Raw genomic sequence first — 23536 nt, forward strand, 5'->3', positions numbered from 1 at the left:
ACTTGCGTGGGGTGCTCAGGCTTCAATATTCGTGCGGAGTAGGAGTTTTTCAAGCCTCACTACCTCAGCACAGAAGAACTGATTCCTTTTCCCAGTTCCTTCATGTGTCCTTATATCGGCTGTACGTTAGGGTCCACGCATGTCAACTGCTAAAAAAACAACCCTTTTATAAGAGGCTGAAGGCTGCAGCAAATCATGCGAGAATGCATGATTTCAATTTTCCAACCTCCCCCTCTGCCAGAGGGGACTGCTTCCGTAGCAGATGCAGAAGGAAGCATGTGCCCATTCACCAGTTCAGGGTGCTACATCGTAGCTCAAAACTTGCCTTCGGTAGGAAGATGATGAGTTGACGGGTGGAGGGTGGTAACAAGTCATTTTGCTAATTCTGGTACAGTGGTGGTAATCTTTGGCCGTCATCTAAAACAGTAATATCTTACACCACGACAGGAAGACCAAGCTTTTATGTAGGTTTGTTTTGGTGGGAGTGGGTAGTAGAAAATGGGTGATTTGGTAATAGTGCCTAACGAGGTTATGCTTCTCAGCATGGACATTTACCATTAGTCTGTCTGACAAAGTTTTATTGCACCAAATCCATCAATGAAGGCTGTGTAGTTCTTCAACAGTAAAATTATACTTTTAAAGACCTTAGTGTATTTATTATGCTATAAGGCTATACATACACGTACCTCTAAAATTACTTTGCTTTGCTGAAGAGAAAGTTATAAATGTAATCTGGGCACCAAACATGAAGATGTTCTAACTTTTTCACATAAAAGAAAGGCAGAAGTAGCACCCTCTTTATCTTGCTGGCTCGTCGTGTTTTGACGCTGCCAAAGCATCAGGTAAGAAAGAAATTTTAAACTATTCCCTGTCAGGAAGGCCCGAGGTGCCTGAAGTCGGGGGGGCCCTGCTCCTCTCAGGACCGGCCCTGCCCCGGACTCCCCGCTGCCACCCAGAACCAGCCCACAGCCCCTCTCCAACACCCACGGGCAGCACTTCCCCGTGCGGACATTTTTATTAAGTGTATATATATATATATGTATTTGTGTGTGTACATGCACAGGGGCAGCAGTCCCCCGACAGCAGCCGGCGCCCGGCCTGTCACCTGCCCCGGCCCGCCCGCCGGCCCGGCCCGGCCCGCCATCTTCCCGCCGCCCGGTGTTTACCACAGCAGCGGCGCCGCCCGCGGGGAGCCCTTCGCCCCGCCTCGGTCACCCCCTTCCCCCGGGCACTTTCCACGGCTTCAGGCTTCCCACCCGAGGAGGGAACCCTTCTCCTCCGGGCGTTTCAGTGGGAGTCTTCGTGAGGAGGCGACAATCCCCGGCCCCGCGGCCGCCGAGCGCAGGAGACGCAGCGCTGTCGCGACTACAGGTCCCGACATGCCGCAGCGCCGGCCGCCGCCTCCCGGCCTCACCGCCGCCCCATTGTACTCCGGACAGAGGAAATCGCACTTCGCTCCGATCCCACCCCCCCGCCTCCCAAGTGGTCCCGTCCAGAGCTCCACTCGGCGCCCTGCGGAAGGTCCCATCCGTGGGAAACGGGAGGGGCCGGCAGAGCGGGGCGAGGCGACGAGCGCAACGAAGCTCTCCCTCGAGGCTGGGCTAGCCGGTGATTAGCGTGCACAGCCACCAATAGGACGAGGCGGCCGCCAGAGGAGACCAATGGGCGCGAAGCGGAGGCGGGCGGGTTGTCGGGGAGGGGCGGGCATAGGAAAGGCCGGCGGAGCGGGAGCCGCGCCTGCGCGGGGGGAGGAGGTGGGGACTTCGTCGTGTCCCTGTATCGGCGTCGTCGTCCAGGGAGGGTCGGGCGGAGGGAGGGAGGATGGAGCGGGCGGCCGAGCGGCCGTGAGCGGGGTGGGGAGCCGAAGCGAGCCGCGGCAGCAGGCCGCGGGGCAGGCCCGGAGGGCGGGAGAAGCGAGGCGAGGCAGGGAAGGCAGCCGGGTGACGGGCTGGTGCGGCGGAGGGGGCTCCAGGCGGAGAGCGGGCGGGCGGCCGGGGCTGGGGCTCCCGCTCCGCAGGGCGGCCGGCGGGGCAGGATGAGCCAGGAGGAGATCCTGAGGAAATTCATTAAGCGAGTGCAGGCCATGAAGGACACGGACCACAATGGGGAGGACAACTTCGCCAGCGACTTCATGGTGAGGGGCGGCGGCGCGGCGGGGGGGGGCGGGCAGTGCTCGGGGCTCCCCTCAGGGCGGGGGTGGCCCCGCCGGGGGGGCCCTGAGGTGCTGGGCTGCCGCCGCAGCCCCTTCCCCATCCCCCTGCGAGCGAGGGGGCGTCGGGGGAAGCATCGCTTTCCTGGGAGTGACCTGCTATTGTGTAGCCCCGGAGCTGGGCCGGCTCCCCCGTGCCCCCCCCACCACTTCTTGAGCTCGGCGTGGGGGGGTGAAGGGTGGCCGTCTGAATTTAACTTTCTTCCTGCCCCCACGCCCGGGAAGGTTTGTCACCGCAGTTCCCTGCCCCGGCCCTGCTGTCCGCCCGAGGAGATGGTAGGTGATCGGCTGTTGCAAAATTAAACGGGAGCTTCGCCCCCCCCCCCCCCCCCCGCCTTCCCTCCTTCCCCGAGCAGATAAAGGGGACAGAGGCGGCTCAGGGAGGGTTGTTAGCGCTTCCTCTGCCTTACAGCCCTTTTTCTGGCGGGGTTGCCATGTATAATGTCATCTAGGGATAATGGGGCACTCCTTCCCTCCTCCCCCCTCCACCCCCCCCCCCGGCTTTATCTGCCCCTGTACCCGCCTGCCTGAGATTTCTCTTCTTTCCGAGGAGATGTGTTAAATGCATTGAATAGTCCTTGGAGGAATATTCATCTTCCCTTCTCTAACATCTTCCTTCACTCCCCATCCCCCATCGCAGCCCTGCCTGTATCCGTCTTCCTTTCTTCCTTCCAGCTCAGTTCACTGTCAGCCTTTGGTTAACGTGTGTGCTCAGGGAAAGAATTTATTGGAGAATTACCTCTTTTCCTGGTTTATTTTAGCTGTTTAATCGGGCTGTTAAAATGCTTGAGGAGGTTTATCTTTTGAATAGATGGTCTGAGCTGTGAACAATAATTTTGATTGGGCAGACGTCACTGGCGCTTTTCAATATTATTTAAATACTTCATATCAAAATACAGTTTGACCCACAGAAGAACTGAAGATGAGTGGCTTAGCGACCTCCGTATATGTGTATCTTTGTAGCTTGTTTTATTATCTGGCGCTATTTGGGTTTAAAACCACATCATTAGCCCTTTAAGCTGTCAGTCTGCTAGTGGTCTGGGAACAAAAAGAAAAAATTAATAATCTCAATGTAAATGTTGCATCGGGGATTGTCTGAAATGTGGGGAGGAGGCCGCGGATGTTGCGCAAGGCGGAGGGGCGTTGGGAGCGCTGGCAGGTCCAGGGGTGGAAGAGGAAGTGGAGTGGACTTTGGGAAGTAAGGAGTTCATCCAGGGTGGGGTGGGAGCCCGTGGGAAATCGGCCACGCTCTTTAGGCAGGATTTTGCAAAAACTGAAAGTATGCTGCCGAAACATCTGAGCGTGTGGGAAAGGAAGAGAGAAAAATGTAAAATGAAGAATGGCGTTGGAGCGATGACACTTCTACATCTGTTTTGCTGAATAGAGTATCTTTGCAGGGGAATTTAAAGGTTTGATACCTTTGACGGAACTGTTTCATTAAGTGGTAGTTTTAGTAATATAATTGCTATTAAACACAAATTGACATCTTGTCTTATACTGATGAGTCCGTCTTGTTCGTATAAACTACGCATACTTTACAGAAAGGGTGACCTAGACTGGTAGAATATGCAGGCCTTTTTAATAGCCTTTATGTTAAATACTTTGTAGTAGCTCTCCTAATCCACTTCTACTATTTCATATCATAAATAGCCTAATGCTTTAGCATTGTTATAGTCAAATGGTATACAATAGTTTTGTTATCGTTTCTTCTAAGTAGTAGCACCTCCGTATGGAAAAATAGCTTTTGTTTCAATTTCTCTATTTGACAGCATATTGTTTCTATATCTTTCAACTGTATAGTCAGTAAGCTTTCCCATCGCTTTCATAGAGCAGCAAGGAAAGAGAATGCTGCTAAAAAATAGAAAAATAGGATTGTAGGAACTAATTGGCAAGGCATTTCAGGAGAAAGAAGTATAACCTGATACAATGTTAAATGCTTTGGAAAGAATTGCATTCAAAATTTCTTTTGTCCTCGTAAGACTTCATATTTCAAACTTTCATATTTGATTTTTGCATAATAAATTATAGAAAACCCAGGAAACTAGGATGCTGATCTTTGGCCTTAATATTCACATTAATTTCACCTCCGTATACTAAAGCAGTTATAGATTAGTATGGTGACAAGAATCGTAATTGCTGATTTATTTATTTTTTCACTATGAGCGTGTTGGGGTTTTGGGTGTGTGTGGTGGTGTGGTTTTTCTTTTTTTAACAGAGCCATGCTTAGATGCTCTTTAAAATGACTGAAAAGCGAGGTGGAAAGAGAGGTGAAGGCGATAAAAAGCTTCAGTATTCTGTTTTCTTTAAGACATAGTAGAGATTTTTGGGGGGGGGAAGGAGGAGGAAGTTGTATTTTCTCATTTAAGTGCAGGATGTACTGTTGCTGCTAAGCAGTGGCAAATTTGTGGAAGAGGAATTGCTGTTACTCATCGCTTCATTTCCAAGTCAAAATGGAATCTAAAAATAGGAATGGAATAGTGGGTGAATGCAATTGAAAACAATTCTTTATTTTCACATCTTTATTGCCTTGGAATGTGTTGAGTAATAGGGTTACAGAATTATATTTAGGCCTGAGTGAATGAACTAAAAGTACTTGATAGAGAGGTGCCAGGGAGTGCTGGACGAGAGGGCAGAGAAGCCAGTTAGGCGCAGGTAGACTGATTAGTCTGGCTGAATGTTATTGGAAGTCCATAGTGTAGATGAGTAGGACTGCTATTTAATAATGCTATTGACGTGCCTGAAAACATGTTCCACTTGGAAGGTGGAAAGTTGATTTTCCCCCACCTCCCCCCGCCCCCCTGCTTATAAGACAAATTATATGATCTGGGCACCAATAGCAAGTTAGTTCCTGGAAAGCAAATGTATTTAATTTTAATTAGTTTGCACTAGAAAGTAAGCAGGAGTTAGTAGCAGATCACTTCAGCGCTATGGGTGTGCACAATTTGGTTTAAATGAAGCAATTTGAAAACAGGATAGGCTTGTCTGTGTGTTTTGCTAATTAGCATGTATCTGTGTATAGAGGGGCAAGTGGGCTTCTCCTTAAAATAACGAAGGTTAGGATTTTACTAGTATGGTTACAGTATGTCCAAAGGTATGCTTGTTCCTTGATTTCTGCTGATACTTCCTTTTGCCCAAATAGCAGTAAGTATAGATTGCTTCCTCTTGGTGTTTCATGTTGTATGAATACAACCAGCACCGTCTAGATTCAGATTTTCTATAATGAGCATGTGTCTTACATCAAACAAGGTTTGGAAGTCAAAGCTCCATATGGAGGTGAAGAAAACAGTTTTTCTAAATTTTAGAAAGACCTCAATAAATATTTTTTGTGGATTTTTCATTTAATTTATCCACACTTTTGTTTTCTTATGCAGTAATCTCCACAAAAGCATTCTGACAGTCTCATTTTTATAGTCTGATGTAGATTGCCATGTTATAGGAGAACTGAAATATGAATGGTGTAAAGCTTTACCTTAAAAAATCAGATTTGTTATGTTTGAAATATTTTGTGGTATATGGCAATCTTGCTTAATGTTTTGGATTATATCTCTGGCTAATCTATTGTCCTGGAACACAGAGAATGGCTGATATTGGTTTTTGCAATGGATACTGTGTAAGGGAGCCTCAGCTGTTGTCTGGAGGTAATGGTATCAAAATGATTCTGTCTTAAATAATCAGTCTAAATAATACTGATTTGTAACAACTTTGCAAGGAGTTACAAGGTACCTACATGTGGTCTCAGATCTTTTTATATCTTTCATTCAAGAGGACACTTGTAACTAACTCAAACAACTGAATATTGTGTATCTGTGTTCTGTTTAATCCATCTAAGCTGAAACTCTTAGGTTTGGAGACAGTCAAGAACTCGATGTGCTGTCTAAAGTATGAAAGAGGGTTTGAATGGGTCATTGATTTGAAACAGGTAAGAAGATAGTTTCTGTGCTTTTAACCTCTCAGTGGTTTTATTTTCAAAATTTTTATTTTCAAGTACTTCTACCTCATTGTTTTGTGAAAATGCTATTTCAAAGAAGGGGAGGTGGAATGTGCTTGACTTCTACGGATAAAAGCTAAGCTGATCATAAGCAGTGGTACACCAGATGTTATAAAACTTGCCTTCCCTGTAGTGTTACTTATTTTTTTTCAGGAAACATCTTTTCTACAGTGCTTAAGACTATTAAAAATAAATTAGGATTCTAGACTATTCTAAATCACTGATCAGGACTACTGAGGTACATAGTGAAAGTCCATGTACTAATTGCAATTGTGACATTGATTTTGTTCTAATTTCCTGTACATTCTGAAATAGTTTTAAAGATGCCACAAATAGTATGTTCAACCATAGCCATAGCACTTGAGCAACACCCTTAGAAGCTTTTGTATGTAGTAATGTGCATTTGTGTAAACGTCTCTGATTCAGATACCGTTAATGCACCTCTTGAGTATCTGTGAAGATATTTTTCAATTTATAAGGCAAGCATATAATCTGGAAACTTAGTGAAGAAAGAGTATTGTATCTCTCTGTATTATTTTTTTTTTTTAAAGTTTAAAAACCCGCCTGTATAGATGTTTTTGGAAATCATATTTTCTAATATTTATTTAATGAATTTCATGCTTGTAGCGCACAGCTTGATACATGAACTCTCACCTTAGGCTTTGTCATATGTTATAAAACACACACTACTACTACTAATTTTTATCTGTTAAGGTTAAAGTAGGAAAAATGCTTTAGTAAAATCAACTAGATGGTAAACTGTTTCTTAAAACTTCAAAAAAAAAAAAAAAGATTGAATGAATGCAAACCTATATTTGCACCGAATTCTTGTAAACTTGGCATTTTTGAATGAACGTCAACAGTTGTGAACACTTAAGAGTGTTAGAGTAATTCCCACTTCCCTTAAGTGTGTTAGAGTAATTGTCTTGGAGAAAATGACCCGTAAGTATGTTGTACAGCTGATCGGTTATAAGAAGCTCTGCTCTTAGAGATGTGTTAATAGGTTGTAGACAACTGTCACTTTAAATATGCTTTGAGCCTTTTTATAATATCAGGGTAAAAATGGGTCTGTTACTATTCATCTTCCATATTATGCTTTAATTTGAGTGTTAATGTATTTTTGAAGTTTCATTTCCATTTACTGTATTTCAGCTAGATGCTGTTAATTTGGCTGGGACACACACACACCAGCGGATCACTTTGTTGTGAGCAGCGATAGCTACCCAGGCCATTCGTAAAGCTTCATTTACATAGACTACATCTGGCTGGAGCAATATGACTGAATAGTAATTTCAGTAACCCTTAACTTCAGAGGCTTCTGAAATTTTGTGAAATACTGTTCTTTAAATGTTACTAAAAAATACAACTTTCTGTGAACAGCCATGCAGTTTAAATAGTCAGCTTTTATTATTTTTTTTTGTCCCCTTCTGAGGAAATGAGTGCTGTTCCTGTTGTTTCAAAGATGCCATTCTGAATTTTCATAGAGGCAGTTGAATACAACCACGAAGCTGCTCTAGTGACCCTGGGATATAAGAACTTGCAAACTCTGCCTGAAATTGCAGTAGTTCTTTTGGGCAAATGAAACCAAAGCAAGTCTGTTAGGCAATTCTCTGGGTTGTATCGAATGCTTTGCGTGGTAATAAGTTCTGTTTGCTCAGACTCTAAAGCTGGCACTGTGTAAGTTTGCTGTTCTGATGGAGTAAAGGGTTGTGTACTGATTTTGCCGAATATTGTGGAATTGTTCAGGCAGAGCAAATGGTAATCTTGACATTGCATCTCATGGCATAATACATACACTCCAAATAATTTAAATAGCCTGTCAAATACATACATTGCTTTTATTCTGATCGCAATCCTACAGTGCCTTTTGCTGTATATAATTACACATATATACAGATAGATATATATATAGAGATACCTAAATACCTATATATAGTTACATCTCACATGACCATCATTCGTCAACCCGAGACCCTAATCTATAATTCTGTAGATCTATGTATATGCAGAGATATGTGTATATACATATAGATGTATATATCTGGATGTATGTCTATATACTACCCTGCATATATGTGTTACTGATTGCTATAGTTTTAATGTCTTGTTTTGGAGTGCAGCTAATTTACGTTAAAACTGCAATAGGTTCAGGGTATTTTTTTCTTGATGGTATTATAGCTAAATAGAAGTTGACAGCTCTGTGAGGAGGGAAAGGTTAATCTGAATAGCTGCTTATCTAAAATGTATACATTTGTTAATCATAACAACAAAAGTCTGAGGCTTTTAAATTAATCTTAAAGAAGTTAATTTGTAGTAAACGGAAATTCTGTTTGATTTTCTTCACTGTTACTATTTAAGGTGTGTGCATTGTGTTGTGTACTGCTACAATTGTACTGTAATATGCTTGGTACGTAGGATGTTTTGGCGTAGAGAAAATGGGAATGCACTTACTAGTGTTGGGAAACGGTGAAACTATAGTAGTACCTTGAGTACACGTTTGTAGCACTGAAATCAGAAGCTAGATGATGTTTTATTTTTCTTGGTTTTATGGAAGGGCCTTCATTTAGGGAGAGGCCTCAGTGTTGAAGGTCAGATACGGAACTGAGTAAAGCGTAAGTTAATTGGGTAGAGCAGAAGCTCTTTGTGCCGTTAGGAAGTGCGGTGCTTTCATCCTGGTGTTATCCTCTGGCTGTCGTACTCCACAATTGCTACGGTTGTGCCAGTGCAGGCTCGGATAACTCCACTGTGTGTATTTGCCCTAAATGAAGCATGGATATGCATTTCTATTTCTGTTAACTTGCTTGTGAATGTTGCAAAGAGATTAAGCTCTTTGTTTTCCTGCTTCATCTGGAGGGAAAAAAAAAACCCCAAAACCAAAAAAACCCAACTTGCCAATATAAACTTAAATTATGAATTATTTGAACAGTCAGAATGTGTTCATGGAAGGAGAGTGTGGTGGTACAGCTGTGGAATTTTTGGTCCAGAACCGGGAGCCCCAGAGAGTTACTGTGTTATTAGAGTACTGTCTTGAGTCCCTTTACGTCCTCGAGAAACAACATCGTGTTCAGACTCAAAGACGCTGAGACAGTACAAGCACAAAGGTAGTAGCTTTACTGGGGAAGCTGAGAGTGCAGCAGCAAGGTAAGGAAAGCATTGCAAGAGGAGAAGAGCACAGTGAAGTCTGTCAGAATTCAGGACCGTGGTTTTTAGGTTGGGAACCGTTCTTTTAAAGTATCTTTGAATACTAATGTCAGGATGTTTCAGTCCCTGCGAGGTTTGTGTAGGAAAGCTACAACTTGTATCTCTGAGGGACTTGTTCTAGCTATCCTTTTGCCCTTAGCTTTGGAATGAAAAAAAAATCTTGCACGGCTAAAAAGATGAAGTAGAGAAATAAGTTTCCCAAAAGGTCTCAGATAAATAGAGGTATAAATGGATGACCTAGTTTGGTTGACCTAATTTTTCCTCCTATCTGTCTTCCTACAAACTGATACTTTTAATTTCTTTAAAAGGTAATTTTATTGGTGGGAATCAATTTGTGGGAAGACTTAAAGGCAATATTGCTTTCGTAGAAGTGTCTTTTGAAAGAAAAACCTAGAAGAATTGAATTATCAGCTGTAAAAAGTAGGAAGCTGATGTAGTCAGTTACTTAAATGGGGGAAAATAGCTATTATGAGCGGACTGAAGCTATGAATGATGTTGCCTCATGGGCTAGATATGTCATTAGGAACAAAAGCAAACCAAGTTACACGTTTCATTCATTCAGATTTCTAGAAGGAAACATCAGTAATTTTGAAGGAAATCCTACCATGATGCTTCTGACAGTTAATTTTTTACATTTATTTTACTTCTGAACTCCCTTAGTCCAGTAAAAAGAATTGAATTGCCTAGCGCTATGAATGTGCCACAGGCAACTACATTAGCAGACTGAAAGTTGTAAGTGCTGCATGGATCGGTTGGCTTGTTCAGTTTTAAACTTGCTGTGATTTGCAGAAATCCTAACATAGTTAAGTGTATCCATATAATTTAAGTTTCTTTCTCTTTGGAGGAAGGGCTATACTCCTATTTTTTTTTTCTATGTTGGAGAGCAGGCTTTGATTCTTAAACATTATTGAAATATGTTGATTTTAAGTGTATGATCTTAGCTATAAGTTTTGGTGTCTAAAGTCATGGGTTGGAAAGCATCAGTCTCTGAGGGGAAGTTAACTTAGTTAAAACCATATTGCTTTAAAGAACATATGCACTCCTTTAATGTCTTTTATTTTGTTATAATACTGAACTTGTCAATTTTAAATGAACTTTTTCTACATCAATTTCCTTCTTATGTAGTCTTGTAAATTGTAGCTGCTTTTGATTGTTTTTCTAAGGTCGGAGTACAGTGGTGTCTTCTTGAACAATTTCGCATCTTGCTGTCTTGTCATTCTTACTGCCTCATGTGGATGACATCTGCGTTTTGTTTTTCATCTGAAAACACAGATGTTTTGTACTCTTTGTGGTCACAGGAAGAACAGCTTATACATGGATCAGTGAGATTGAGGGCAGCTCTTTAGTTCTGGAGAGGTAGATGACCATCTTTCAGCTGTGCAGCTGGGATACAGTGGGAACAAGGGGCCAAGACTTTTTCTTCTGGACAGCTAATAAAGGACGATCAATGGGAGGCCGAGAGGATGCGGTACATGAGTGGCATTGTCTCATCTTCCTGCTTTTATCGAGGTTGAGCAGTTAGCACCTCTGCTATCGTTGCTATCTTTCATATCTGCTATAGAGTCAGTATCACGGATGAGAAATCCATTTCTTGTGCTGAGCTGGATGTCTGCAGCTGTTCAGACAAGGTTGTAGTTTATGCAGGTGTTGGCTGGACTTTAGTGGCAAGTAGGCATGATTCCCAGCTATTCACCTCATTTGAGAGTTTCAGGGGACTGTTGGTCCAAAATTTTCATATTATTCCCATAGTTTGATTGGTGTTTTTTATAGATGTCTTTCATTTATGTTAGTATGGCGTTATTCCTCTGATAGTTCTTGGAGGACAGCTATCTTTGAACCACTGGGTTCCTAATTTAAAGGATGCTATATGGGTTTCCTGTCTTAAGTGTTTGAAGGACTTGCCAGTGTAGATTATGCATCATGTTGAAATGACTGATTGCTGTAGGAATTGCACAGCTCTTCAGAAGCCCAAGTGGTGTTCCACTCTGTCCTAAATGTTTCACTTCTTACTTGACTGTACTTGACTCTCTAATGCATAACCCTGTGGTGGGACAGTGTCTTTGTTTCCTCAAGGCACTGGGTGTTCTGGTGGCATATATGGTGCTTGAGTATAGCTTCCTACTTAGACACATTTTCTTACTGGATTAGTTGTCCAGTATTTGCACTGTCTTACTGCACAAACCACAGAAATTAGTTAACATAAAAAGTGGAACAAAGAAAGAAAAACAAGTGCTAGGAATAGTGCACTGTACTTACAAACTCAGCCTATCCACAGTTTTAAGTTGATGACTGACTGCTCTGTGAGGGAGTAACATTTATCATGGGGATGCCTCAGTGGTGAATATTTTATGTCCTGCAGTTTTGCAGTGCATAGGTGTGGTTTTTTTTATTTTTACTGCTTTTCCACACGTAGAAAATAAGTCTTAATTCTTCCTTTATTTTCTGCTTGAATCTTTTATCTTCCTGCATAGGAAGCAGGGTTACTATTGGAAGCTATGCTTTCATTATTAGTTACTCCCTCATGTATATTCTGATAATTTTAGCAAATAGGTAATTGTTAATTGAAATGAATACAGTTGTCCAGTAGGAGAACTCAAGGGAATCATTTAGCTTGAAATAAAACTGGAAAATGAAACACTATTCTGGAGGGAAGGGCATATGTAGGTTAGTTTAACTGCTTCAAAAACCTGAGAATTCCTGCAGAAATAAATTAATTATAAATTGCCTATAGGGCAGCACCCCTGTTGCACAAACTGTTAAAGGAAGGAAATAATCTCTTAGATATTCTGAGTCTCCCCAGATAGAAGAAACTGTCAAATACTTAGAGCTAAGATTTCCATTTTTAGTAGCATAGGTGGTTAAACAAAGCTGTGTTGATTTTTATTATGACCAAACTAATTTTAACTTATTTCCTGTGAGATTGTATAAACATAACTGTGTAAGTGCAAATGGACATATAGGGAACTATATGTAAATGTTAATGGAGAAAAATGACTATGATTTTAGGCAGGTAAAAGGATCTTGGAAAGTACTTCAGGCACTCACTGAAATTTATTTTAGTAAAGAAATGTGTTCTTTTATAGATACTTTATTTTTCTGTTATTCCTACTTCATGAAGAGTAGGCCCAGAAGGGAGAAATGTAACTTACGTTGTCTCCTTTAACAGCTTTTTGCTATAAAACTGGAACACGGGAGCTTTGCATTTAAAGCTTTGGACATGAGTCTGTTTTTCAAACAACGTTCTGAAGTAAGTTGTCATTAAGCTGGATATTTAGCCATATAGTCAGTCACAAATCAATCACAACCTTTTATATTTTCCTTATAAACAGAAGAACTTTTCAAAGGCTACTCCATAGAACTGCTGTGGAAATTGCCCTCATATTCTGTAGTAACATTGCTCCAGTTGCTTCTTCAACTGGTGCCAGATATTTTCTTGATATCTTGATTAAGATGATTGAAATTTGAGCTTTCATTGCTTTGCTTTGTTTTTTACTACAATGGAAGTGCAGCCTGCAAGTTGTTTAGGATGTCAGCTTCCTATTTTTATTTTTCTGAAAAGAACAGGTAGATACTTGAATACATGAAACTGTGGCAGAGAGATATGCCTAGTTGTATTTCTTACAAATTACAGAAATCCATAGCCAGTTAATAAATGATTTCAATTGAGAGACCAATAATACTGGAAAAAAATGCATGTATCTTAAAGCCAGCAAGCTGTTGCCATAAATCCATGTATAAACTGTGAGTTCCTAAATGGAAATAATATTTACTGTTAAAATGCTAGCTAATCCCATAACTAATACAGAATAGCCATAATGAGAGCTTACATTTGGTAACTTATACATTACTAAACACTAGCATTTTTGGTGCAAAACTATAGCAATGTATCTTTCTGGCAATGCATTTTAAAAAGCATTAGCACTGTTTAAATTGGTGATTGTGTGAAAATGAACCCAGCATCCTGTTTGTACAGTCTTATAGCATACATAATAGGCTTCCCTTCCTGTATTCATAGAAAAAATATTCTGTGTCTGGTGAAGTAAGGCAATATGATCATCCAATGGAGAAAATATGTGCATATAAAAACCTCAGTGATTATATTTCTAGCTCTTATATCTGGAAGTTGTCTTCATCCATAATAAGTGTACATGAGGCCAGGATGTGTTTAGAAGTGAGACAAGTAGCAAAGAAGTGAAAAGGCAATTTGGTGCAGGGATATAATTAAGTAGTGAACGGATTTATTTCTAGGGAGACAGTACCTTTGAACTAAACATGGCCATGATTTAAGTTTAGTTAGTTTTTTATTATTTTCTGTATGGCATATCAGGGAGTCACTGGAATGGGCTTTAGTAAATAAATGCAAAAATGAATTCCTTCTATTCTTGCATTTAAGTGGCATGTCTTTTAGATTTTATGGGGTCATTGTATTACTTGCCATTTTAAAACCTCCAGAACTCGATCATTAAGTCTGGAGTTTCCTGAATCATGTACTTATGGGGTAGATTTTTGGGTTGTTCCTTGGGGTAGATTTTTGGGTTGTTCCTTGCAAACTATTCCAAGACAAGTGATAATAACAGAGCAGACAATATTTACTTAAAAGATTCGTATGATTTTTTTTTTTCTCTTTCCCTGTTAAGAGATTTTTGCGAGTGAGGTATTGGAATTTAGCATTGACTGGCAACAACTGAGAAAGTGCAAACAGAACATTTGACTAATGTAGCTTACCAATTTTATGTGCTTGAAGTGAAGATTTGTTTGGATAGAGATCACTACTTTTTCTCCTTCCTGTGGTAGGTCAGCTTAATGACTGTATGGTTGTCATATTGTGTGGAAAGTTAAGTATATAAAACCTTTTAACTTATAAACTGGTCTTGAGAAAAATTCTAGAAGAAAGTTGGGGAACTTTCTTATGCAAGGTGTATTATGAATTTTAAGGGTGTCTCAAGTGCCATGGAGGAAGGATTTTTGCAGAAGATAGAAGAAATGCTTATTTGGGTAGGCTTCCTTTTCCACTTACACTGCTGCTGTCCTTTGATTTGTCTTTAGTTTGTTGGATCTAGCTTCTGGACATTGTACAAACAAGGAATTCTGTTTTTATGTCAGGTTGTAGTTGAATCATCCCTGCGAAGTGTGTAGTTTTCCACTGGGCATAGTACTTCTGTCAGGTCTTACGCAAACTGTGACATGTCTGAGAGTTGGAGTTTTTTTACTCTCTTTGGAAATGGTCTTTGTAAGGGTTGTCATGCAGACTTTTCCTTATGAATTTTCACGTTATGGTTTGTTCATTTCACCAGGATTAATCCTCCAGGGTTTGTACTGGACCAGGTAATATTGCTTATGGATCCCTCTCCTCAAAAGAGGAACTGTAGCGTGGAGCTATTGTCTAGGCTTGGTTATTATAGAGAATTCTGGAGGCCAAAGCCTAATTTGAGTATCTGGAAATAAATGTGCTGACAGCTACAAGGGGTGCAGTCAATATTCAGAGAGAATGGCAGTGCAGCTTGCAGTGGGGTCATGATGCAATCTGCTAGTAAGTAGCGTGTACTTGAGTGTTCTCACATAATGTACTATTCACCATAATGCATCTATAAGAAGCACTTGCATCCTGATAAGACATTGTGATACTTCACTGCTCCTGTGAATGAATTAACTTTGGCTGTAGACTATGTATTTCTGTATTTTGCATTTTAAAGCCAGGATTTAGCAATCCTGTGTGTCTCATCCTATTACTTGTCATGCAGTTACTGTCTCTTTAGAACAAACGTGTATTCCTGTCTGGGCTTATTAGCATTAATAGCTGTTCTGGTTACCCGGTGGAATACTGATGCACAATGCTAGCGACTGGGAATGAGAAGAAGGTAGCCTTTAAGGGAAGGCACAATGCAAGGATTAAAGAGGGCATTGCTTTAGAAAAACGCTACTGTTCCTTGAAGTCAAACTGCAGCAGACATTGGGGTCGAGGTTAAACTTAACTGACACATTAAAAATAAATTGAGATCTTTTAAAGCTATCGATTTTGTTTGGAATGCTGCCACTTCCATCAAGGGAAAATAGGATTGAGAAACTTGATTTGTGTCCTACTTATAGTGTGCTTAAATAGTTCTCCTTTTGGTAAGTGTAGGGGAGCTCTGATATGTGGAAAGGGTCATTGTCTCTCTGTGATCCAAACTGCACTCAATATGTAGCCTATTGCAGGATTTCTAGCTAGGAAATAGGCTATCTTCCACATCTGTAGGAATTCAGAAGTTTTTTGGCTTTTTCTCTGACTAAAGGCATATCAGTTTCCACACTGAAAAGTGAGTCACATAGTTTTGATGGCTCTGAGCAGTAGCATAACCTGTTCCTTTTGCTCAGTGCTATGTAGCCTCACTTTCTCAGTTGTTCTTTTTTTTTTTTTCTTGGATAAAAAAGAAACTCACATTTTGCTTGCTTTTAGTATTTCCTATCTTTGTAAAATTTTAGATTCCATTCTTTTTTTCTCTAGCCTTTCCCAAGGGTGGCTTCAATAGATCTGAGGAAGTAACTTTGGTAATGCAACTTTCCTCATTTGCTGTATTTCATCTACTTATTTTGTCATTCTGAGGAGCAGTGACTAACGGTTTCACAAACTTACATTTCAATTATCTAAAAGTGTAATTAAGTGTCGACTCTCCAATTTTAAATCTGTAAGTTCAATACTTAGTAAAATGCTATGAAGTGTAATTTTTCTTGGCGGAGGTAAAAAACATCTTGATGGAGAAGGAAGCAGTGAGGAGTATAAGTTAGGAGGAAGCTATTCAGGAGTTTTTGTGGAGATTACATTGAGTTTTAGTGAACTAAAAACAGGAAGGTATTCGTAGCTTATTTGTGTGCAGGTTAGCAGCCTGCTGCTCTCTGTAATGTATGTTGAGCAATATACTGAGTTGAAAGAGACAGTAAAAATGTGGAAGAAGTTCTGCTTGTGCCAGGAACTGTCACCAGTATTTTACAGTCAAGCAAGGCCTGACTGGGGTCTCTGCAGGCAGTGGGCTTTGTGATGCCAGTCCACCCGCAGCCTCCCTTCTGACGTGTCCTCAGTCCCAGCATCTCATTGAGTCACCTTGTTCATTCTGTGGCTTTGCTGAAATGGTTTCTGGTTTTCCAGAATTAGAATGTGAATTTGACCACAAACTGTAGTATTTTCTCAGAATTTTTTTTTTAAATGTCTGTAAGCAGAGAAAAAGAGGAATACTTTTAGTGTTGAGCAATTTTCCTTTTCCTAGATGGCCAAATGTGGTCTGCAGCCAGTGTCAGTAGCAAGTTGCTATAAAGACAGCGTTTGCTCTGGTATGGGGAAGGAATGGCAATAAAGGAAAATAGAGGTTTACAGAACAAGATTAAAGAAACAGAACTGGAATAAAAGGAATAAAAGGTGGAAAACTGTTAAGCTTGGTGCAAGGGTTAAGTGATTGATATGTAAAATTTCAATATATAAGTAGCTATTGTAATTTATGTTAACTGTTGCCTCCAGTATGCTAAAAGCAGTCCAGCTAACCTTTGTCCGTAGGGATGGATATGAAACTGTCCTGATGATCGTTTTACCAGAAGTTGAACAGTCTTGCACTGATGAAGAAGCATGGCTCATACCAAACTTAAAAAAATCCAGAAGCTATGGGAGTAGGAAATCTCTCGATCTGTATCTTACAATCATGTAGGTCATCAAATTGAATATGGGACAGGACAGTTTTTGTTAGCTTCTGTAACATATGGTGAAAAGAAGCAGGTAAAAAGCAGTTTATGCACTTACGGTTATAACTAGAGGGGAGCTTTTAAAATCTGAAGTGCACCGTAGAGTTGTATCCAAAGTGGTTACTTGCCTTTCCCTGAAGATGAAAGGCTTAGAATCTGCTTTTGCTGTTTTACTGTATTTTTGCTGATTTATAAGAAGCTTGTGATTTCCATCAAACCCACGAATCCATTAGATTTTTAAGTTACAGGGTTTTGGTGGTATCTAAATATAAGTACATAATTAATAATTATTTGACCAGAATTAATAAACCACTAAGGAAGTCCTGCTTTGTAAAGGCTGCTTGTATGCTGAGGTGATGGGCTTGTTAGTTGAACACAGTAAATTTAGTTGAATATTAGTAATTCTAATTGTGGTGTTTGGGACAAAGGGATAATATGAATGAGACTTTCCAGACAGCGTAAGACAGGATCTCAAAATGTTCTAAACATTTTTAGTTCTAATTCTTTTTTTTTAGTGGTGTTAAAATTAGAACCTACTACATGTGGTACAATAGGTGTCTTCATAACTGGGGAGAGAGATGAGTAGATGAATCTATAGACCAGTTGTGTGGGTGCCTGTATTTCATCAACCAATTGTGGCGAAGTCAGTCATCGAATCGTCATCCAACTAGCATGGTAGATGAAGATAGGCTGGAAATAAGTCTCATAGGAAACGTTGCCAGAGTTAGAATTTGGCCAGGATGCTTCCCTTATTGCCTTTGCTGTTAAAGGATGACTTTTTCATGAAAATTATCAAAATAATTACCTTGGAAAGAGATGGACCAGCAAGCATGGTATTATTGTAGTGCATATATACACATGGGAAGAAAAACCTGGAATTATTTCCATATTGAGTGCAGTCTCCTTGAGATTTCTTTGGGTTCACAGCATAAGAGCAGAAGGGTAGAACTGTCTGAGGCTTGCTCAGCCAAATAGGAGCTGGGTAGAAAGACAGTCCCTTAAAAATAACTTGGTTATAAAATGCTGAACAGTTAATGTGATCATAACTACAATTGTGGCATTTGGGACAAAGCAATAACATGAATGAGATTTTTTTTCTTTTATGCTGCTTGCAATCTTCTGTACATGGTGTAATAGGTATATTCTTAACTGGGGAGGAAGAGGAGTAGATAGATTTTAGGATCATATAATACTACATGGTTTCTTCAGAATATAAAAAATTAATGTGTCAAACGTACGCCTAGTCTAATACTTTATTCTGACTGGTGGATACTGGGAGAAAGAATGTAAGAAATGAAACGGAGCCATCTGCCAGTTTCTCTCAATGGCAGATTCTGAGTAGAACCTCCCAGACTGTGGTACACGGTAGCAGCAGGTTGAGTATCACAGGACACCAGGACCTGTCACTGCTGCAGTGAGAGCCAGGACAGCAGCAGGTACTGCTGCCTGCCATGTTTAAACAGACCCAGGGCTGCTGGCAAATGTTTTACTTTTTTAGCTCTGTATAATTTCCTTTCATTCAACTTCCTCATATTTTTTTTTTCTTTTTAGTTCCTATTTCTAAAGGAAAAACTTGTGGTGAATTATTTTTTATCTAGCCTTGATTCTGTGATTTTCCTGTCTGGCAAGGATACGAGATATAAGTATGCAGTAACTATAAGCGGTTCTTCTGGGGCTGTGTCTTTAGCCAGATCCTGTGCTTGCTCAAATCTGCTTCAAGGTGGTTTTTCTTGCCGGGGGATCGAGTGAGGGAGTTCTCTGGCAAATTGATCTGATATCATTAAAAAGAAAGAAATCTGTACTTTGTACCCCTTCCAAAATTCTTAATTTCTTATTTTTCAGCTTCATAACCTTCCCAATCTTTTCCATAAGAACCAGTAAGTTTCTTGTGTGTGCTACTACTCTGATTGCTTCCTTGCTAGCACAGATCTTATACAATCCTAGGTGCATTAAAATATGTTATAGAAACTTAGCTTGATTTTTTCTCACCTTCTTGTTTGTCTGTCTGCTTTTGGAATGAGTGATGCTGCTTCCCCTCTGGCATGTTCTTGCCCATCAGTCCTCCATAACTTGTAGGGTGGCATTAGTTCCCCAGTACGTGGTCCTGCTGTCAAGTTTAAGATTCCTTTTATACCAGTGTTCTCCTTTTATACTTAAGTTTAGACACGCCTGAAGTGATCAGGCAGTTGGACTAGATGATCGTTGTAGGTCCCTTCCATTTGAAATACTCTATTCTAAATTTATAGCTTATCTTAATATCTAGATTTCGTGCAGGCGAATAGAAACACGTACCCGTTTCTTCCTGCAGCAAGCACTTAATGTGTCTGAACTTTGACTTCTGCTCTCTCCTTTATTTAGGGTGTGGTGCTTTCATGCCTATCACAGAGGGTTCCACGCTGTGCTGTAGTAATTTTTTCTATTGCTCCTGAGTCTAAGCCTCTTTAGAGCTGATTGAATTTTGGTAGACCTCATTCTTCTGTCTGTTTTTAAGTTGGTTTTTTTTTTCAATTTGTCCAAAAGTGCTGGTTTGTGTTTTGGCATATTTTAGGAAATAGGAAACAGAAATACCTTTATCTTGCAGCCTTTTTATCACTGTTTTTTAGCATGCCTTAGTATCTGTTGACCAATGTGCTGTACTTTTAATCAGTAATGTTGCATGAAACAGCTCTTGGCCTTTTGCCTATTACCTTACTGGCTAAACTTTGTGTTGAGGAGTATATTTATGTTCTGTGCCTGGTATCCATAAATGTTTCTCTTGCTGGCTGTTTCTCTGGTGGACCAGCTGATGCCTGGGGATGCTTTATAAGTATTACCTCCCGACCTGGTAACCAAGGTCTATCAGGTGCCTTCTTTTTGTTGAGATCCAAGAAGGTTTTCCTCTGCCGAAGAAGACACTGACATCTAGTGGATGGGTTCCACAGACACAGGGTAAGCAAACTGCTTCTTTAAGGCCATATTTCTGCTGGACTCTTGTCTAATTTTGCTTTTGTTTAGATCGTCAATGTTGCTTGGAAGAAGAAGGAGTAGGGGGGATGCCTAGCCAGTTTTGTGTATCTTTTGGGGTTTAAGGATTAAGGGTTGTGCAGTCAAACTGGTTGGGTTTTGTTGATGGTGTGTGGTTTTTTTCAGCCAAGTCACCTGCGTGTGAGCCTCAGATGTTTGTAATAAAATGAGTTAAGATACTGTGCTTCCCAGTTGTTCTCCCAGCCTGTGAAGAAGATCAAGTTACCAGTGTAGCACAGCAAGAAGAGGCAGATGTTCCAGCTTCTCACCTCTGGGACAGATAGTGCCTCTAAGTTGCCTTCAGTTCTGGGCCTATCCTTTCAATGAAACGGGAAGCGTGATAACACGTGGCAGTGTTGCTTTGTAGCTTCTATCAGATGTGTTAGTTTAACTGGGAACCAAGTAGCAAGAAATTTTAACAAAAACAATTTTTCCAGGAATGTTCCTAAGCAAAGAACAGTGCTTAGAAATCAGACTTTCTGAAAATAGTCATCAAAACATCAGTATTGCTTTAAAGACAAAATGAGACATTTTAGTTGAATTAATAAAATCCAGATTTCTAACACTACATAAAATTTGTTAGTTTGATAGTTAAGCATGGCATTTTCTGCCATCAGAGACAGTTGATGTGGACTGAGTAAATCATTGTGCCTGTGAGAAGTTAACACCATTGCTGCAGATTATGGTTTGATCTCTGAGGGTTTAAGTCATTCTGCACTAGCGTTTGTTTAACAGCAATGTACTGAGTTTGGATTTGTTGGCCATTTAATAACTTTCTAAATTAGGTTAAAACAAGAGTGTTTCAAGGCACTTAAATTATGGCTTCAAATCAAAAGAAGCCTTTCAGGCCCCATTAGATCTCAGCCAGAGAAAGTGGAGACTGACAGTGCTTAGAATGAGGGTGTTAGACTTAAATAATTGGTGACAGCCTTTAAAAAGGAACATATTGCTTCCTTGTCCAGAGAAAACACTGAATTTTTTGCTGGAAGATGCGAAGATTATTGTACTGTTTGCTAGCATTCTTTGGTTGCAGCGAAAGTTCCTCAAGGAGAACCAGACTGTCACAACCAAAAGCATTAACATAAAAATGAATTGATGTTTTATATGAAATACCAGAAAATAGAATGTAAAGGCTACTAATACTTTTTCTGTGCTAAAGGACGCTTATGCAATGCAAGCCATAGATAAAGTGGAATATGAGTCTTTCTGTCCAAAGAGGAAAATTTCAGTAATTTCAAGTTGAATCAATTTTTTTTTTAATGTCAGACCATGAAAAAAAGCAAGAACATGCAATCCATCAAAAAAGGAAGATCACAGCCTCAGCTGACCTGTTAATTAATTAAGAAGAAAAATAGCTTTTATCTCCTATTGGCTGTTGAGAATTTACATTGTGTCATCTCTAGAAATATCCCAGCACTCTGGACTTACTACTGAATACAGCCTGTTTATCAGTAAATATCCTGGGTCTTTATTTCCTCGATGACTGCTGTAAACACTTATGAGTTGTCACTTAGTTTATTTGTGATAATTGGCATGTGTGTATCCTTCATTGTCAGCTTCTAGTACACAACTTCATTTGGCATTTTTTAAGTTCAGTCTTACTTCTCTTACCCTGAAAGTCTGTCTGCTTGCTTTATGTAATGTTCCCATCTTCCCCCTTACTGTTTTCTAGCTTTGTCATCAAATGTGTGTTAGTGTGCTCTGCTTTTCATGAGAAATCATGAAGGAAAATGCCTGACTGGCCTGGGAAGTTTTCTGAGAAACTCTGCTTGTGAAATTCCTCCAGTCAGATGATTTTTTTTTTTTCCCAATCTTTTTCCTTTCAAAAACAGTCTAGAGAGACTCTCATCTTGCTTGAATTCTTGTAAAAATTCACATACTCTTCTCTTGAATTGGCACCGTATCAAATACTTATTTGAAGCTCAGCTTAGAACAGCTTCCTTTCCCAAGAAAGGAAGTAGAGTCTTATTACTTTGTCACTTATTCCACATAGATGAGAGTTATAGATAAGAATCTTGAGGCTGGATCTGAAGGTATTCCTGTGTGTTTCTGAAATACCTGGAAGTAAATCTATCATCCAGAACCCGTGGGTGTTGAATAAAGTTGTTTGTATTTCAGATAGAAAAAAAACTTAATGAGGGTTCTCTATTGTTTACCAAACAAACTATTGACTTCTATATTCTGGATTGTAAATATTCAGCTTTTTAAAGCGATGACAGTTGAGGGTTATTTAAAATTTATCATCAGCTTGATTGACAAGGCACTTGCCTGAACGAGATTCACTTTACCGCTTGACTTTGCTACCTTTTTATTTGTTGAAATTTGACACTGTAGAAGGACTGTATTTCACAAATTAGCTGTGTAACCAACATAGCCTGCAGGGTACAAACATCAATGAGAGGCTACTTTAGAAACCTTTATGTGATTGAGTGTATACTTCATACAAAGTAAATGTTTCTCTGCTCTTAAAAATGGAAGAATTTCAGAAGTAATTACATTATAAATGTAATAAAGACATCCTACAAATGGTTTGGAAATTAATTTGAAGTTCAACTCGCAGCTTTGGTGTTAAAGCAATAAAATATAAAGGCTTTATTTTAGAAGTGTGGGGATTTAGGTTCTCAATGCTGGTTTTAGAAGAGGACATAAACAATATATTTGTTACTTGACCCTTTTGTTTGATGCAGGCTTTTATAAGTCTTTAGAATTAAAAACTTCCTTTAAAATGTTCATGATTTTAAAAGGTTAAACTTAAACCATTTTATTAAAACAGTATTTTAATTTACTTTTTAGTTACTTCACTGTAGTGTTCTTGTCTTTGGGTGTTGTAATGAAATCACGATGCAGGGCTGCAGAAGAGGCAATTATTTCTTTTGCTAGTCGCTTTTGGGTTTGCATGCTTGAGAATATCTGTGATTAAAGTTACTGTGCAACTTAAGTGCTAGTGGTATGTCAAACAATATATTTGAAATGGTTATATTTGAGAAAAATCACAGCCTTTTCATTTTTTTGAAGCAGCTCATTGAACAAAATATGAGGAAAGTAAGAACCATTTTCTATATGAGTAGTAGTACTGTAAGGTCATAGAAAATGCTGCGTTGGTGCCTATGTTACTTTTGTAGAAGACAATTGCGTATGATATAGTGTGTATAGAAGGCTTAAGGACTTGTTTGTTTGGTTTTTTTAAATTCAGCCGAAACAAACTAAATGGTAGAGTTTATGTGTTCAGGCATTTAAAAGTGTTACTTCTTGAATGTTCAGCTATCAAAACGAAAACTCTAATGGAGAGACATAATCTAAAATCATGCTTGTGAATAACTTACTGTCTAGATTTGTTGTCCTGTACTGGCTATTGCTGCTTTGGTTGTGCTTGAGTAGTTGCTTTATAGCTCTTTCTGCTGTAATTATGGGAATTTTGTTGGCCATTG

At 39.8% G+C, this 23536-nt stretch overlaps 1 protein-coding gene across 1 annotated transcript in view; it reads left to right on the forward strand.

The window, feature by feature from the left end:
* The first annotated feature begins 2017 nt into the window (after nt 1-2017).
* PTPN12 (protein tyrosine phosphatase non-receptor type 12) overlaps nt 2018-23536 on the forward strand; it is a 78313-nt gene continuing 56794 nt past the window's right edge. The window contains exon 1 of the mRNA XM_074168245.1: nt 2018-2134. Within this exon, the coding sequence (XP_074024346.1) occupies nt 2036-2134 (99 nt within the window). The 5' untranslated portion in view covers nt 2018-2035. The remainder of the gene's footprint in view (nt 2135-23536) is intronic.

Source organism: Numenius arquata, chromosome 2, assembly GCF_964106895.1.
Source record: "Numenius arquata chromosome 2, bNumArq3.hap1.1, whole genome shotgun sequence".
Classification (NCBI taxonomy): Eukaryota; Metazoa; Chordata; class Aves; order Charadriiformes; family Scolopacidae; genus Numenius; species Numenius arquata.